The sequence below is a fragment of the Echiichthys vipera genome (assembly GCF_963691815.1).
Source record: "Echiichthys vipera genome assembly, chromosome: 16".
NCBI lineage: Eukaryota > Metazoa > Chordata > Actinopteri > Perciformes > Trachinidae > Echiichthys > Echiichthys vipera.
The window spans coordinates 11,805,124-11,824,820 of record NC_139841.1 but is presented as its reverse complement, the minus strand read 5'-3'; the positions used below and the strand labels follow the sequence as shown (position 1 = coordinate 11,824,820).

Sequence of the window (19,697 nt, the reverse complement as noted above, 5' to 3'; positions counted from 1 at the left end):
AAAGGTGTGATTTTACAGACTTTTAACGCACTCTATGGTGCCAGACACACTGCTTTCAGTATCATAAAAACAGGCGACCTGTAATTACCTCCCAGCAGGATGATGCACCACTGTGTCAGCATCATATACACTTAAATTGTCTGTATGATCCATAAATCTTAATTCAGTACATACCCTAAAGGAGTTACTAAACAAGATAGTTTAATATAGTTTAATGGCTTAAACGTGTTGTCAAAGCAAGTGTCCTTTTTCTTACATGAACCAAAACTCTTCACACACAGTTTCCTGCTGATGGCATTATGAACAATTCAAGTCAACTATTATTAGCTTCTTTGTAAATTTGATAGCTACGGTGGATATTCCTGAGGGCTGTAAAGGCTTCTCTTGCTATACATCTTGCTAAATTGTATTACCCAGGATGATGTTTCTCTTGATTTTCAACGCAGATATATTTGTGAATCCGTTAAGCTCATGTTTCATTTGCTCTAGTAGGTACAGTAAGTCTAGCCCCACCTTCCATTCAGGTAGAACTACTTGAGAACTGACAGGCCAATCACAAACATCTATCATCATGCAGGGCGGGTTTAAGGAGCATCATGCTTGAATGTACCAAACTTAACTTGCATTTTCCGTCCAACTTACCAACAAAACTCAGATCAAACTATCAAACTAGGTGGCGCTGATGACATATGAATCAAGATTGTGTTACTGTAGTGCCTATTTCTCGTCTAAATGTTTTTCAGAAACATATTTTAGTATACTGTTTAGCTGTAATTTGAGAAAGTTTATAACCTAGCCACCATTGTTTTACTGCTTCAAAACGGATAAAGTATCGTCTCAACTTGTTTCTCAGTGCTATATCTTTCAAATTCATTGCTCTTATTGCTTGTAGGTCTATGCATTGCATCTAGAGGCATTTTGCCTGCACTATTGATAATGCCCCTTGGAAATCGAAAATGAACTGAGAGGTTCAGGACTAATGCGAATTTATTTTTAAAAGTTTTTTCAGTTTTCAAGCCTTTTATTAGATAGGACATACTATGAAATGCGTTGAGAGAGAGGGGGTGACAAGCAGCAAAGGGCCGTGGGTTCGACTCCGACCTGCGGCTCTTTGCTGCTGCCTCGAGGACCTTCAGACTCTAACCACTGTTAGAGTCTGAAGGCTGCCCCTAACACGCATTTGTGAATGCTGTTTTAGCCTTTCAAACATGGAGATTTTGTGCTTTTCTCTGTTTATGTGATATTTAACTGAATATTTTTTTTGGATTGACAAAAAAAGATATTTAAAGACATCTCCTTTGACTTTGAGAAACTTGGATGGACATATTTCACTTTTTTCTGACAGTTTATAGACCAAATGTTTAATCGCTAAATCTAGAAAAATGATTGGCATATTAATCAATAATGTTAATAGCAGCCCTCATGTCTGGAGGAATTTGGCTGTCTTGTTTCTGATAGAGCGAGACTAAGAGAGAAACTTTCTGATTGAACATATGCCTGTATCTGCACACAAAGTTGTCATTTTAAGGGACAAACCTTCCAAGTTTTCTATTACAGGTTGTTCTCTGGTGCCATTTGGCCAACCAATGTTCCTGTGTGATTTTCGCGGTTTCCCATTGTTAGAGGAATACGACCAAAGACAGAAAGAAAGAGAGTACATATGTGCATTTCTTCAAGAGAAGGATGCCTTCTATTTTCTCTCTCTCTCTCTCTCTCTCTCTCTCTCTCTCTCTCTCTCTCTCTCTCTCACACACACACACACATACACCCTGGCCCGCCTAGTGTATTTCCCTCCTGGCTTTCCAATTTAAATGCAAATGTTCCCAAATCGGACTCCACAAAGACGCAGAGGCAAAATCATTTGACGCAGCGATGAATTATATATTTTAATTAAGCAGCCAAAAGAATCACGCCTATTCAGCCCTTTCCCCTCCAATAAGAAATGAATAAATAAATATGGAAGAAGGGAAGAAGAAAAATAAGAAGAGAATAAATGGGAGGCTTGGGAGGGGGGAATGGATGGATAATGGGTGGAGGGTTTGTATTGAGTTTGTGTGATTGCAGTGCTAACCGCCCCGTGGGCTGTCATTATATGAGCGATCTGAAGCTGTCAGATTTCAAAACTGTATTGTTTGCTGATAGACGGGCTAAATACCCCCACAGTCTCAGGCACACACACACACACACACACACATGCTCCAGAACGTTTTCACCCAGACAATTCTAAACTCATGCAAACGCACACACATCATTTGGATTTTGAAACCAGCACTTGAAGAGCAGAGATGGGGATTGTGATGCTCTGACAAGGGATGCAATTTTAATTTCACCCCCTGTCATTCTCCTCTATATCGTCTCAGATGAAATACATATGAGCTGCCAATCACTCACACATACAAATAGACACACAAGCGAGCACACGCACACAATATATCTCTTAATCATATGCGTGCACGCAAACTTTAAGTTACCATTCCTATCTTTCTTCACAGGTGCAAACACACAGTCATTTATATCAAAAACCCCGAAAAAGACTCTTTCCCTTTTAAAGAGTTTCAAAACACTCAGGCTGATAAAAACTGGGAAGAGTATACTGAAGAATAGAGGGCTAAAATTATTTTCCACCTCAGAGATACGGTAGTTCGCTTTTTCAGATGAATTGTTCTGCTAAAGATATAACCCAGATAATCTAGTAATTATGGAAGAATAACATCAGGGTACAATAAACACCACTTTATATTTAACTATCTTCTGAGTTTCAAATCAAATCAATTTATAGTTAGAAATCCTGTAAAAATGTCACAGGAAAATCACTATATTTGAATATCACAAGTAAGAATAAAAACCAAATAAGTCAGAATTATGCATGCATCAATACATAAAACATATCAATCCACATTTATTGTTTCCAAGATGGTGTGCATTTGAAGGGAAAAATAACATGCTTTAATTTTACAGCTGAGTGAGGAATGCATAAACTGTATCGGTATCCATGGTATCCACTGTGTCTGAACAGCGTTTTGTTTTGGATTTTTCATATGGAGAAACACCTCTCCTCCTTTTTGTGTTGCTTTGACATGCAAAAAGGCAAACAAAACACAATCTTTTAGGATTCTATAAATAGTTTGTAGCTTTGAAACTTCAACCATAACGTTGACATTCACTTTAGTTTATGTCGACCAAACTGACGTTATATTCATGAAAGTTTCTAATTCTAAGAAAGAAAAAGAAATTTGAAGCCTGATTCGAAAGCTTCAATAGAAGCTTTGAATATAAAAAGAAAATAATTCAGTACAGACCTACAAGTTATGTTATTTGAAAACCCTAGAATTATTTAATGCATGAATGATTTGGATGTTAAGGTTGACAAAATAAGTTTTGAGTTTAAAAACTTTTTGTTTTTTTTAAACATGATTAGATTTGTCGTTCATGATAACATTTCCTACTGTATGTTTAATGCCTTTTGCTCTTTTATTGCCTTTTGACATGTTAATGGTACTGTAAAAGCTTTTTCATGTCCTTATACGTCACTCAGTCGTACTTGCATGTAATTCTTTCTTTCTGCGATGCTTGAACATGGTGTAGTGGTGTTCATGTTCAAGGTTAAGAGAGAAACAAAGAGATACATACTGGCTGTACTAAAGAGACAGTGAGGAAGACGGAGAGTGGGAGAAGAAGAAAAGCGTAAAAGAGTGTCGAGAGTAGGGGGAGTAAGAGAATAAAAAATGGTGAAGCTAAACAAAGACCAAGAGGTAATTGGAGATGACAGTTGTTTGTAACAGCTGGAGTCTTGCATCAAAAGAACAAGGAAATTCACTTTCCTTTCTTTGCCTCTATTTGGGGCGCTCACTATGTTCTCCACATGCAGACACACACACACACACCTCTTACTCGACCTTTGTTCAGTGAGGAGAGATAGTTGGCTCCCTAACAGACAGAGGAGAGGAGAAGGAGCAATATCCCAGAGAGAGAAGAGAGAGGTCACATTTTAATGGGAGGATTTGGGTTCAAGACCCTTTGTTGGCAGACATCGGCCCTGCTAAAGTGTCCTTGAACACAATAGTGAATCACTACGAGCTCTTTAGATTTTTACACCGGCTAATAAACTTGTGACAACAACGCTGTTATCGATAAGGTTGTCAAAAGTATTGATACTTTTCTAATACTGCAGGTTTAAAACCATACCATCTGCGTTAATTACTCATACTTTCATGCAAGCATGAAAGTATGAGGAAACGAGATGAGAGCTTTCACTTTCCCCCTCTTTAACGACAAATACTTCAATGTTAAACTCGAGGTCATAAACATTTTACGTAAATTAATGAGGCAATGGGATGCCAATGAAGTACTGTTGTTTTACATGAAAGCTGTGTGTTTATGGTGTGCTATACCTTTAAGAGCTGCTGACCGAAGCCCATCCCAGAGAGGATGGACCCATTAGGCTGATGAACAGAAAGAAGGAGAAAGGGGGAGAGAAGGAAAGGAAAGGTTATACAATGAAAAGGATAACAACAGTGAGATAAGTTAATAAATACGGGAGTTTGAGAAGTAGATAAGAAGCAGCCAAGGATAGAGAAAAGGCCACTGAAGGGAACCCAGTGGAGATTGAGAGACACTGAGAGATACAGAGAGAGGACAGGAAGCTGCTATCTCTCCATCTCTTACATGGTGTTGTAGGCGTCTATGGGTCTGTCAGTCAATCAGGACGACAGGCAGACACACTCACTCGCCGGCTCTCTGTCTCCTGCACATGCTCACGCTGATGACTTTGCTGTGTGTGTGTCTACAGATGGCAAACCTTGTGACATCGTTGTGCTGTGTAGTTCTGGCCGCGGTGGTGGTAGCCTATGCTCAGAGACGCAGTCAGCTTGGTGAGTATTCATTTAACCTTTGTTATACTGTACTCCTCTTCTTTGCAGAGGCCTCCACTGCTTCTTATTTTGCCTTGCCTGGTCCCTGTGCTCTTCTCTTTTCTTCAAAAGTAAATACTCCAAAGACTCTATCATAGTGTGCTCTTCTCTTCTTCCCAACATTCCTGTACTCTCCAAACTCTGTCCTAGTTAACTTCAATGTTTTCACCTCTTCTGTGCTCAAATTGCCTTCTCTCTGCTGTAATTAAATGGTTTCTGCTTTTATAATATGTGCCTTTCAATGATGAAGCCAGTGATCTTCTTCGTTTGCATACACTTGAGTTTATGCTGCTTTGAGATGTTGAAAAAAAAAACAATCTTTTATAAGCTTTTTTTAATTGTGCTTCCATTTGTGATGTAGTCGACCACTCTTTGAGCCAGGGTAAGATTCACTGTGTGTTCTTAGCTGTAATATTTCTGTGTGTCATATAGCCAGTTGATGCTACAGTACTCACTGTGAGGCCAAAGGTGAAGCAGAAAAGTGGGAATGTACCTGTGAGAAAGTGTAGGTGCAGTTCACTTTTCCTAACTCTCAGAGAAACAAAATCTGTCTAAATCAGCTTGCTATCCCTCACTGCATGGTGCTAATCAGCATTACCAAGGCTATCTCCGCAACAAATAAGGGTTCAACAAAGAAGCCAGTCAGGTCAACTGATGATCATTCAATTCAAAAAAACTTTTGATGATCATGAGCGTGAATATGTGTAAGAGGTATTGAGGGAAATGAGCTGAAAAGAACTACATAGTGCAGTCTTTTCGAGAGTTCACACAAGATGCATGACCATAAATTAGATGTGTGTGTGTGTGTGTGTGTGTGTGTGTGTGTGTGTGTGTGTGTGTGTGTGTGTGTGTGTGTGTGTGTGTGTGTGTGTGTGTTTAAGAGGGGAGTCAATTTGTCACTTGACTTTTAGTGAAAAGTGGCCTTGGATTATTAGCCAATGAGGTCTGGCTGTTTAAGTCAGCTGACCCAAAGAAAGACTCTAAGGAAGTCAATAAGTCTTGTTCAGTGACGCACATCACTATGTCACGAGGGTCACACACGCACACATGCACGCACACACACACACACACACACACACACACACACACACACACACACACACACACACACACACACACACATACACACACACACACACACACACGGGTGAGGAAATAGGAATGTTGTCTTTGGGGATTAAGTGAAAGCAGCAGAGAAGGTAAGTGAAAGAGGGAGATGGGAAGAAAAACAAAAGGAGAAGGGGATGAAGACCGGAATAAGTTGAGAAAATAGAGAAAGGATGGAAGGCAAACGGAAACAGACAGATTGAGAATGAAAGTCAGGAGGAATAACAATCGGTGCCTGATGGGGAAGAATGCAGGCGAGGTCACTGGAAGATGAAAACTTTCTTTAAACTGTGTCCTCAAATAAATGCGAACATTTAATTAGAGGAGTAGCGATTGGCTATGACAGGATTTGAGGCCTCTTATTTTATTTTAATACAACTTATTCCTTTAAAAGTCCCATAAAAAGTGAGATTACCATGTATTTTATGTTATAAAGCAGGTCGCGGTGATATAATAATACCGTGAAATCCTGTAAACAGAAACTGGGACTTTAAATGAGCCGTAAGGACTTCTGTACTGTTATGATGTCACAACTATATGAGCGATGCGCCGATTCAAGTAAGGTAGAGAGTAAAGAGAGAAAAAGTTGAAAGGGAAACACTTAAGGGAATAACAGATATGGAAAGGGGGAGAAATTAATAACACACATAAAAAAGAGAGCTGTCAGTTCTTTGAAGAACTGTGTGTGCTGTGGTTGTTCTGCTGTTGCCTTTCTTTTCCATGCTACTGTATATAGAATCAGCTGCCACACACATACACGTAACTCCAAAGCCTATATTTCATATAAGATATCATACCAAATATGTAAGCACATAACAGCAATCAGTATTACCGGTGTGAACCTTTGCACACAAAATATTATGCGCACACACACATGCACACACCCTCAAACTCACACAGACACACACATATATACAGCTACCTGTCTTGGAAAGTGCTGTGTTCCTTGACAAATTGCGAGCCAGTTTGATTGACATGTTTCCCTGGGGTACGTCCCACTTGGCAGAGAGCGTGAAGTGCATACACCCGCATTTACACACACACACAGTGATAGAAGGGGGATGAACTCTCTTGTTAGGTCTGACTCAATTTGTATGAGGCACAGACAGTCTTCGTTTGTACTTGCGTGTGTGTGTGTGTGTGTGTGTGTGTGTGTGTGTGTGTGTGTGTGTGTGTGTGTGTGTGTGTGTGTGTGTGTGTGTGTGTGTGTGTGTGTGTGTGTGTGTGTGAGAGACATGGAGTGTATAGGAAATCCATGTGAGACTTCATAATTAATGACAGCAGTGCATTGCCGAACAGAGGAACAAACGAGAAACACCGGTAGAAAACATCCACAGACTGAGTTGAACAAATAGATACGAGCTTAGATGGTGAAGAGGGGGCGGAGAGATAGAGGTGAGAACGTAGAGAATAAAAAATAGTGTTGGCATTAGATAAAACACATACATGAATGGTGACATAATAAAAAGTGATACATTGAGGTGAGACTAAACATAATCTAAAAAACTATTTTACTTCTTCTTCAGTTTAGATTATTATACTGAAACAAAGTGTGTTTTTCTAAAAAACAGAAAATACATGAATAAATCTACAACATGAATGACTTAGTATTAGTTATTTAAGTCACAGTAATGCTACAAAGTCTACTTACGGGGTAAGAAAATATTGATACACTTGAGCATTGTGATATTATGTTTTACAATATTGTAGATACTCAAAAACACTATATGGATTTTTTATTAGTTTACATGCAAAGATTTGTGGCAGACAGTGGTATATGTTGTGTATTTTGAACCCCATACCACTAAAGCAGTGTTGTAATGTATCCTCAGCCATTTGACTCTTGTATAAAATGAAATGTATGCACATCCTACAATTAGATTTAAAAAGAAAACGCTGTATATCACAGCAGTATCACAATATATGACAATTTATTGAAATGCAACCCCTGCATCATGATATGTTAGCCTCGTGAGTCCATCGTGATCCCACAAGCTCCAATGTATTTTACTCGCAGATCAGTCTAGTAACCAGCGGCAAAGTAAATTTGGAGCCGTTTGCCAAACGAACGTCCAATCAGCGTTGGTTTTGAGGCGAGTTTAAGTGTGACGCAACGAGAAACTATTTTTCAGTGTAACCAACATGGCGGCTTCCACGGATGAGAAGAGTGCAGCTATCGAGCACGTTTTATCATAATTGGAGAGTATTCTCTGAAAGAAGAGCAAAAAACAACACTGGAGCCTTTTCTCGGAGGAAAAGATGCAAATCTCCTTTACAGACGTGTTGTTTACTCTCTGAGCTTTGCCTCAACACTCTGTTAGTTTATCTTACACTTTGCCGATCTGATTGGTTGATTTGGCCGTCTATGGTTTATCCAATCAGCAACCAGTATTTTGGCCCCTTCCCAAAAGATATAGTTCCCAGATGGACATGCTGAGCAAATGCAAATCATGCGAATCATAATGATATGTATGGTATCGTAGATTCTTAAACAGCCAATACACAACCCTACTTCTGGGACATTTAATTGGCCAGATATTTAAAGTATGTATACACCAGTATTGCATCATTTCTTTCTTTTTTTTTTAACTGAGGAAAGTTCATTCAATGTGCCATTTTCATTTTACTTTTATAATGCTATTCATGTTGACTTAAAAAAAAAAAAAAACATGCCCTAGCAACAGCAACGACCCTGAGTCCCTTAATGAACCATCACTTTAAACAACAGAGGGAAAAGAAAATAATGGAAAGCTATAAACCCACAGAGAGAAAGGGAGTGAGACTCGTAGGTCATGCCAATAAGCTTCCTTGAATATTAATTTGATTTTTGATCGCCAGCAATAAATAGACAATGAGGTGGTTAGAAGGGGAAGATATTGGGTAGGTGGAAAGGACACAATACAGATCTGGGGAAAGACATGAGAGAATACAGAACAGATGACAGATAAAGAGAGTGAGAGCGTGGGAGCCACAGAGTCAGAGAAGGGCAGTGCTGATAACAGTCAGCTATTCAGACAGTTTTATTTCATGGCATATTACTTATACACATATATACACATAATCCATAATCTGTTAGCCATACGAAAAAGTTTGCTTCAGCCTCAGAATAAATGTCAGTGCTCACCAGTACATATCACTTTCAAAGAGTACTACTGTCAACAAGAATTCCCTGGAATACGTACAGGTGTTAGCTTTTCTTAGGCAAGATGCTGTATGTCCACTTGTGGCAGACACGCTGTGTTGCTCTGCTGACCCTGACCTCTGACCCTCCATGTCGTGGTGGAGGAGGAGGAGGAGGTGAAAAACATCCCTTGAAAAGGATCAATAACATCATTTTTATTCATTAGTGTGAGATAGAAAGCAGATTGCACTGCCAGCAGAAGAAAGGTTCATGAAAAATACATACATGTTTCCAATGCAAGCCCAATGGCAGTGTAGTCCCATGGTGACAAAATGAGCTCCATCAGAAGGCTAGGTCCTACAGTAGTTGGCAAGCCTCAGGTAATCAGGATAATCACAGTATTTGACATTGGATTGTCAAGAAGACATTGTGTTAGCTCTTTAGTGAAAATCTTTCAGTAGCATTGAAATAACTTCACAAACCCTTACACAACATTGATTTTATAGCTTGTTTGAACTTTAAGTAAGATATCCAATATCGTGCATAGATTGGTGTCCTCACATTGATTTTGTGTAAGCAAGGGTGTGTTTCCAATCAAATGCAACATTTTCCAACATTGTGGACCTGTGAAGCCCTCTGAAGTAGCCTACATTTGCACACGCGACTAATTGAAAAAGTGGAAAATCAGCCATGAGGTGAGTGCATTATTTATACAGGTACTTGGGCAATGACAAATTGCTTATGGTACATCTTCCCAGACTGTCAGTTAAAAACTAGATTTTCAAATGAAACAAGACACATTACTCACGGCTGCTCTGGATGTCTCTGTTTCTTCCATGTTATTCTATGCCACTGGTGATACAATCGCTCACATTACATAAAGTGAATCTTCTCATGCATTGAGAACCTGAAGATTGATCACATACATGGCCAAAATGAGCCTTATTTTCTTTTCGCTATTTGTCTTAATCTCTCTTCGACTCTCTTTGAATCTTTCATAGTCTGTTGTCTGTCTGTTTTCGCTTGATTTCTTCTCCATCTGTCTCTGTGTGCTTCCATCTCATTTGAATCCCGTGATATACCAGAAAGTCCTCGCCAAAGCAATACAATGTCATTGACAGTGTGCCTTACTCAGTAAATACTAGGAACAAGCGCAACATGAATACTAGTGAGCAAAGTACAAGAGCATTCAGTAGTAGAGGAGAACAGGAGGAAATTAGACACAGAATAAGAGAATTACGGCGCAATTGATTGCTTTTTTTGAGGTTGAAAGAATTTTCTATTTTGTATTTTGCAGCAACAATGCGGCAACATCTGCCCACCCCCCCACCACCACCAGCTCAGCCTTGCAATGTGTGTGTGAGAGTATGTGGATATGGTGACATAATGCTGTTGACTGGGAGAGCATGTTATTTATGGGAGTCCATATCCTGATTGAGAGACAAATGTTTCCACTCATAATCATTCCCTCCACCTCTCTCTCCCTCCCTCCCTCCCTCTATGTCTTTATGTCTTTCTATATCCCCTTCTGCCTCTCTTCTCTCTTCCTCTACTTCCCTGTCCATATCATCCACACTTGTCACCCTCTCCCTTTTCTTTCACGTCTGTCATCCTCTTCTTTCCTCATCTCTCTGATTTTTTCACGTTACCTCTGGAATCCCCCCCCCCCCTTCACTCCATATCCTCCTGTCCCATATCTCAATCCATCACCCAAGTAGTCAGCAGCAGATTTATTGCCCATGACGCTGTTTGCTACCGATGTTACACCACCGTCACTAAATGTTTTTGTGTGTTTCATCTCTGCACGTTGCTGAGCTTCTTTACCTCACACTGTCTCCATCTAATTACTGTGGACAGAGGAGCGAGAGGGGAAGAGAGACAGAGATCAGCACACCAGGACAGCAGAGGGAGAGAGAGCAAATGAGAGACAGCGGGGAGAGTAGGAGGTTAACTCTCACACTAATTCCATGGTATTACAGCTGTCAAAGCTGTATTTATTTCTTGAGCATTCGACACATGCTGCTATGACTTTCCAGCATGTCTGGGTACACGCTTTGCTAAAGTGAAGCTTTATTTATCCACACCCTTGTGAGCGGATCATGTTAAATGTTCAAATTATATTGATACTTGCCTGTTTTTAAACTCTAAGCGACAGCCATGCACAGTACTTAGTATATCTATATAATGAGATACAACACACTATTTGACTGTAAAGTTCCACTCACAGGATTCACAACACACAACAGGTTGTGATGCTGAAAGCCCTGGAAATATCAAGTGCTGCTTTTGATTCGTGTATCATTACAAAATACAAATCTAGACATCTAAATGTAATCAATTATTCATGAAGTTTAACCACTCTCTGATGTGTCATCAGAGAAAACAGACAGCTCCTGTAAATAAGTAAATAAGCATAAAGATTGATGTCTTGGTGTAGTGTCTGCTGTATGTCTTGTATGTGTAAGCCATGCATGTGTGGAATCTTGATAGCACTCATTATCCTGAGTACCACTCAGTGTAATCAGGGTTCCCTGTTTGACATGCTGTTTGTATTAAATTCAAGATGGAGCTCAACCAATTGATTGACTGACTGGATTGTCAGATGGATTACAGTCAGACTGACTGGATGACTGGCAGGGAGGCGAAGTGAAGCAATACTAATCCCATTCAGTCATCGCTTTAAAATGCAGGGAAAAAATGGAAAATGTCTCCTTTTTTTGTTGCCAGAAAAGAAGTGAAAACAAAAAAGAAGCATGACCTCCCTCAAATAATAATTATAGTGAAGATAAAGCTGGAAAAAAATCCATATTTATCAAACCTACTACAGAGTGAAACCATGTTCATATTATGGATGGTTATTATTTTAAAAATACCAATGATATCAGTTATTACTGTTTATAATTTTGTCCAGGGTAAGAGTTAAACGTGCTGTATTTTTCATCACCAATGGAACCCCAAAAAACTTTGTCTTTACCTTGTTGATTCACCAGCTGACTGGCTGACTAAATTGCTTGCTGCCTTGAAAGTTGGCACATTGATTGGGCAACTTATTGGCTGAAAAATGCATGTTGGTTTGCACAATGTAACAGTATTACATCCCCTCCAGAGGGTCTATGGGCAGGAAGATTAAGGAGTGACTAGTTGGCTGACTGAGTGCATGTCTGTTTCCCCAGACTGTGAGAAGACACAGCAGCTGATAAGGTGGTTGATGGACACTGATATGGAGGCTATGTTGTTGCATTTTGATAGAATGGTTAGATTAGGATGTTTAACTGAAGAGTTATTGGACTTGGCTTGTGGAAGCAGTATTTAGAAAAAGGGACAAAAGGATGATAGTTAGATCTCATTGAGTGCAAATGCAATACACTGTAAGTGGCAGACAGAGAGAAGATGTTGCAATGATAGAGATACTTGGAGTTTTATAAACAGAAGGGAAATGGACACGGAGTATGACAAGTTCTTGAAACAGAAACAAATACAGGGAGGTGTAGATAAAGATAAGCTGTCTGTAACATAGTTTGTCAATCAGTCTGTATTTTCAATGCTAAATCTGTATCATATGTTATGAATCTAATTGAGATACAAAAGACAACAAATGAGATATAAGGAAACATTGTTTCTTAGTGAATGGACTGTAATTGGTCCAGCATATACGCGGGGTTCCCGACTTTCTGATAACATCTGTCTGGTAATGGACCATTTCCATCCAATCACAGTCCTTTATGTTAAGATATATTATCTCAGAATCTCACTGTCTGAGCCGTTTGCATGTGTGTGTATGTGTAGACGTTTGTACTAGGTCCTGTTCAGCTTTTTAACCCATTAATTTATTAGAAGGGATTCCCAGTAAAGATTTGATCATAGTTCTCGCTCTACCTCCGCCCCTCTCTATGAAGTCTCAAGCAGTTAAAAACACTGCACATTGAAATTTCCAGTTGTTCCATTGTGGAAGTTGAAAAATAACACATTTTAATCTGTAACTGTTGATAAAAGACAGTTAGTGATACCCATTAACTTTGTATGTTTTATCACTGCGCTTTCTTTTCCCCGACCTGGGGTATTGATAGAAAATAAAGGTGTCTTTTCATCATGATGTTTGTAAATGCAGCTGGGAGATTATGAAGGCAGTTAGGATCATAAAGATGAAATTAATCTAAGGGCCCTTTCACACCTTGTTTGGTCCGGATTTTCCCGTTTGATCCAAACCAAAATTACAGGTCTGAAACTAAACAGCCGGACCTTGGTCTGATGAATAGATGTGGTATTGTTCCAGATCCAAAAGAAATATGGTACATTTAGTTTCTAATGTGATATTTTGGATGGTTTGGAATTTCAGACCGGTTACAGGAAGTCCTGGCAGGCTATCGTCAATAGCTTAGTGCATAGTGTGTACGAAGTGTGTCATCGAGCAAAAGAGTGAAGCATCTTCCCAAGAACCAAGTTAGGTTTCCATGTCTCACTTCTCAACTACTGAAGCAGGACTGGTTGTGATTTTGAGCCGTCAGAATTGTAAAAAAGAAAAAGAAAAACGAACCGGATCAAATGTACACAATGTAACAAAGACTAGAACCTTGGTTATGACGTTGGTTCGAACTTTAAAATGTGAAATGGTCCAAGAAGTAGGTGTAAAGTTCTAGTTAAACTAAACTAGTAAAAGTCGCTGATGTCAATGACTTTCCAAATGACACTATTAAATATATTGCCAGACAGTTCTAGAAATGGCAGGGTCTGCACAAATGCAATTTGTTTATAATGATTGTCAATTAATCATTTATTTCGGAGACTGACAAGTTTTTTATCAAGAGTGGATGCTGACCCAGAGTTGAGGGCCTTTGTGAAGTGTCTTTGGGCAGGACAACCAAGCAACAGTTAGACTGTAAGACTGTCCTTGACCTCTGACTTCCCTGTGTCGCAGGCAGTAAAACAGAATTCAACACTGTCCCATTACTCATTCACGCCTCACAGGCCAAGATAATGCGGAATCCAGATCTCCCACAAATCCCTCCCTGCTCTCATTTTATCCAGGTCCTTGTGATATGGCCCTCTAAAATTGAAAAGGAGCATGATATGGGAAACGTGCACAAGGACACAAATGCTTCCTGCTGCCTTGCTTTATCTCACCACACCACTATCTGTCTTCATCGTATCCCTGTGCTCTCCACCTCTCTTAGAATCACTTTCATTAACAACATTTAACAGACAAAAACAACTCCCTTGATCTTTGACATTCACTACCTGGAAGTTTTTGTTTTTGTTGTCCTTTTCACCATTGATTATCTCTGCCTACTCATCTCTCTTTCAAACACGCTCTCAAGATGAAAACAGACTTACGATGAAGGAGGAACTGCAAGTGAAGCACTGAATACGCACTCCCACGCTGACTAGCACAATTCATTTTAAAAAACAAATAATATAAGTGTGCTGCTGGGGTGTGTGTGTGTGTGTGTGTGTGTGTGTGTGTGAGTGTGTGTGTGTGTGTGAGAGAGAGAGAGAGAGAGAGAGAGAGTCAGAGAGTCATTAATGGAAGTGTATTCTAATGAGGCTTACAGCAGGTCAGAGCCAGCCAGGGTTTAATGACAAATAAATAGTGAACAGAGTGCTGCGGTGGCTGTAGGGTCAGACAGCATTTAGCATTTTGGAAATGGAACAATACATTTTATTCTTAGTCATAAGCACACACACATACACACATAAAAACACAAATGCACACACATGCATCGCCTTAAACATACAGCTGTTATATGCTATCATGACACGCCCCTCGGCATACACAAGTTTCTTTATCGCCTGCATTAGTGTCAGTGTTAATGTGTGGGTGTAATTCAGTGAATATGAATGTGTGTATGAGGGAAAGCTCTGCCCTGTGAGTGCGTGTACACGACTGTGTGGTTCAGTGACCTTTTCCATATGGCAGCCGTAATGCTCTGATTAACTTTCCACTATCCTGTTGTGCAGCTAATGAGTGTGTGTGTGTGTGTGTGTGTGTGTGTGTGTGTGTGTGTGTGTGTGCATGTGAGTGCATGCGTGTGTGTGTGTGTGTGTGTGTGTGTGTGTGTGTGTGTCTGCTTGCATGCATCCATGTGTGAGCATAAAAGTAGCACAAGGAAATAAAAGTAGATATAAATATTTAGGGAGATTACGATTTTTAGTTTAAAGTTATGAACTGTACTTTGGAGAAACTCAACGAGATGAGATTTTAACACTATTTTTTAATTTCAGTGTTTTCAGAGCAGAGCAGAAAGCAGTGTTGGTACTGCCGGTGTCTTTGCATACTCACGCCATTAAAGTATATGACGTTAAATTGTAGCCTGATGTAAAAGAGGCTGCAGGGGACCACGTGTCAGGTGTTTGTGTTACTGGGCACCATCTTCCTACAGTGCTTACATATTCTTAGGGTTCTGATCTGTCACTCTGTTGCCTTTTATCCACTTACATATTGATATCGCGAGCCAACTTTTCACCTCAACGAGAAATATCATCACATTTTAATATTGCAAGATCTCGTGGAATGAGACATACGGCTGTTTTGTCAGGACCCTTAGGCGTCACATGTCAATGCACTGGGCAGCCCTGCTTTTCAAACACATCATGCTTCTAATTCAGACAAAGCTACATGGTTAGCTTTAGGCAGCAAGACCCCTTGCTTAGGGTTAGGAAAAGATGGTGGGTGGGGTTAAAATAATTGTGTTTGTGATGTAACTTTGTGATGTAAAAGACGCTGGGGGCATGAATGGGACACAAACCACCTGATTGAATGTCCGGTATTGGTTTGACTCATCCACCAACTGACAAGGTACCCTTGTGCGTCATTGCCAAATGTCATGGGTCATAACAAAACAGCGTTTTTTAATGCCCTGGGAATGTGAACTGGCCAGCATGTTGTGCAGCTTCTTTTTTTCCTGCATGTCTATGCATTCTGTAAAAACACTGTATTTCTGCAGTTGCATATAATTTAATAATAATTTATATATTCAAAATAATTTCCCCCTGGGATTATTCAGGTATTTCTGTTTCTAATTATGATTCTCATAACAATTAGGTTAGACTAATATTATACGTAAGTATAATAGAATTTGTCCATTTAGATTAGAATTTTTCATTATCAACAATTCCAGAGCGTTTTTTGTGTCGTAGCATATTGTTGCTTTATTGGCTTTATTATTATGGCATCATTATGTTATGCTCTTATTGGGTTAGCCTGCTGCCTACAGTATTTTTGTTGACCATACTTAGTTATTTTCATTAAAGAAAGTTGATTTAGTAAAAAAAAAGTATCTTGAAAACAGCACATTTAGTACAGCACTATCATAATAGCTAAATTTTTTTGATGACATCGAGAAAAGAAAATCCCACCCTTGTGGTATAAAAGAGAGGACTCTAAGGTCGCACTCACACTGTCCATCCGTACCGTGCCCAAGCAGGTTTTACGGGTAAAGCCTAGTTCATTTGACCAGTGTGAGTGCAACCGCACTGCGCCTTGCTGCAGCCTGCTTGCCGGCCACGGGCCATTTGGGAGAGATGGGCTTTTGTAAAGCACATCTGCACATGTACGAGCACGAGGAGGCACTTGTACGAGCACGAGCATGAGTCCTACGGCGGCTCTGACGTCATTTTATGTGCGCCTGTTCGGACATAGAAAAAAAAAAAAGACAGACCATGCGCCGCGGACATTTAAAACAATGGCGAAAGGTTCACGTTGGTGTAATGCAAAGGTGGAGTGTTTACTGCAGATTTGGTCGGATGAAAATATTCAAAAACAGTTGGACAAGACGCACAAAAACTGTTATGGCGTGATGATGTATGGACAGGCAAGAAGCATTCGCGTGAGGCCTAGGCAGTGTGAGTACAAACGGGCCTGGCCCGCGGGGGGAGGGGGGGGGGGGGACAAGTACCCTAAAGGACGGGGCACGGTACGGACGGACAGAGTGAGTGCGCCCTAAGGCAGAGTTGATATCCGAAACAAAAGAGCTGCCTGTACTTTAAAAGAAATCAACTTAACGAATCAATTTACTTTAGTCATTTAAAAAAAGGCATTTCATTTCTAGACGAAGAGAATGGCTGCTGTACTGAGTTGAGTGACCATTTGCAAGATAGATTTTCTGTTTCCAGTGCCATTTTGTTGATTCCAACCCATTAAATCTCAAGTTGTGTTTTCTGGTGCCATTAAAAATCACTGAGCTCCCAGTAGTTCCCCCAATTCCTTCTGATAGACTGTTCAATAAGTTAATGTTGCCAGGAACTTAATGTAATTCAAGCCAGTATGAGCAGAGTTTTTGGCCACGGTTGCTATGCAATAAAACTTTGTTCCAAGACATTGGAACTGAATCACTAGAAGCTTAAAAGGGTCTTGGAGTCCTCTATGGTGCAACACTTCTAAATATACACATTTAATTTGATCTATTGTGAACACAAAGACTTCAGTAAGACACATTGTGGGGAGAAAGTAGAAGAGTGGCAGGGGGCAAAGATTGTCGTTTATCTCATTGAACATCATTTTAATTTAATTCAGCTTAACTTTATTGTCATTCCTCTCAACTTAAGTAATTCCACTTAACTCAAGTGCATAGAGAAACTAGGAAAAACAAAGTGTGATGATGCAACTGAGAGTGGAATGAAAACAGAACAATAAAATGCCACGGAAGAAAGTAGAAAAGAAGTCAAACCAATGAACTTAATTTCTACAGTCGTGTGAAGTAACTGGTGCGTAGGATTTTATAATAGCAGTAATACCACATCCAAAATGTAGCTATTGAGAGGCTGTTGAAAATACGGAATATAAATGTTGCATTTAATCCAAACAATACTTGCAAGAAGTCAAAAACAAATTGGTCTTGCAATGGGAATAATAAAAATGCAGCAGATAACTGTGGGTATGATGTATTAAAGCCTGGGGAAACTTAGTTGGCATATTAAAATAATCTTAAGGAGAACATTGCTTTAAACTCCTTTAGTCTAGGGCCTTTGCACAGTTTAATACAAATATGTCCAACCCATACAACCACAATTGGCGTTTGTTCCTTCCCTCTAATTAAATCCACAGGAGGCTTTCCTAAATTATTGCCAGAAGACAGAAGAACACATCTTCTTACCTAGTCAACATTGACATTTGGTTTCACATGGAGCATAAACAGCAGTCTCCTGAGTTAAAGTCCTGTGTTTCATCCACCCCTACCTCCGTATGTGGACTTTGTTGCTCTGTATACACGTCACCCGACTTCCGACTTTGCTCCCGTCATGATTACAGACTAACATTAAACATACATATGGGTCATAATAAGCTGCTTGTTCAAACGACATTTATGTTTGGGTCTTTTTGTGGCTTGTGAATATTCTCATTTGTCGTGGTCATCGTTATCCTCAAAGCAATTTCAGTCAAAATCAACTGGACTTGGTTATTTGTCTAGGAAGACGTTTCACCTCTCATCCAAGAGACTATATCAGTTCATGTACACATCTCACCAGGCTGGGACTTAATATTCTAAATATTGTTTTAGAATATTTCGAATATTTAGAAAAATCAAATAGATATACGACACGAATGTCTTTAAAATATTACCAGGATAATCTTTTCCAGGTAACATTTCTTGACCTTTTTTGATTGCGTTGATTGCTTGTTTTTTTGTCTGGCTTATTTATGTTTTATTGTGTAGTCTGAAATTGCTTGTTTGTCTTGTGCTGTCATTCTGTGCTTGTGTCTCTTTCACTTTATATTTCTTTGGAAAACATTTTGAAAAGAGAGTTTCTAGGTATGTGACAGCGCTGTAAGCCAATGCCAATGTGTATCAAAGAAAGAAAGCCACATTGACTGAACCTTAAAATGAAGGGGGGGTACAACATTTTCGAAAGAGCTGTTTGTCCTTGTAGAAAGGAGGCAACAAAAGAGAATGAAGCAGAGGAGAAGCGTGTGCCTATCAGTTTGTACGTCCATCTTTAACAGTCTGTGTCAGTGTGGTTGTGTATTTATTGGCCATGACATTGTGCAAGGACGGCCCTATCTTTTGCCAAAAGTGTGATTTCCTGTGTAAGAATAGGTACATACGGAAAACCATTAGTTTCCCAAACCTTCATACTGTATTGTCTGGTAACAATAGCCTCCCTGCACTCTTTTCAAATTCAGATTCTCAAAGCTCCCTTGTCCATGCTAAAAAAAACAACTGACTATAGCTCAGATATCAAAAGTCCACAGAGGCCTTAAGAATTGTGGAGATGACAAGAACCTCTTCCCATGGGAGAAAATATGCACGTACCTAAAACCACGCAAACGTATACACATGCATACTCATTTAGAATTAACAATTGTATGGGCTTGTGCTTTGGCCATAATCCATTGGGGAACCTTTGAGTGACTAGATGAGGAGTATTAGCATTGCAAAGCAGCTTTCATGATGCATCACCTTGCATTAGACTGTGTTTGTGAATGTGTAGTCTTTGGGGGTCAGTCCAGCAGAAAGCCACAAACATTGTTTTGTTGTTGTCCTTCAGTGCATGTGGAATGTTATGTTTAACCATGTTTTTTTCTACATATGCTGTATGAGCAACTCCTAAGCAAACTAATAGGT

The 19,697-nt window shown here is 39.6% G+C and overlaps 1 protein-coding gene across 1 annotated transcript in view; it reads left to right on the top strand.

The window, feature by feature from the left end:
- cntfr (ciliary neurotrophic factor receptor) overlaps nucleotides 1-19,697 on the top strand; it is a 257,452-nt gene that overhangs the window by 103,740 nt on the left and 134,015 nt on the right. Inside the window, exon 3 of the mRNA XM_083929421.1 lies at nucleotides 4,790-4,871. Within this exon, the coding sequence (XP_083785547.1) occupies nucleotides 4,790-4,871 (82 nt within the window). The remainder of the gene's footprint in view (nucleotides 1-4,789; nucleotides 4,872-19,697) is intronic.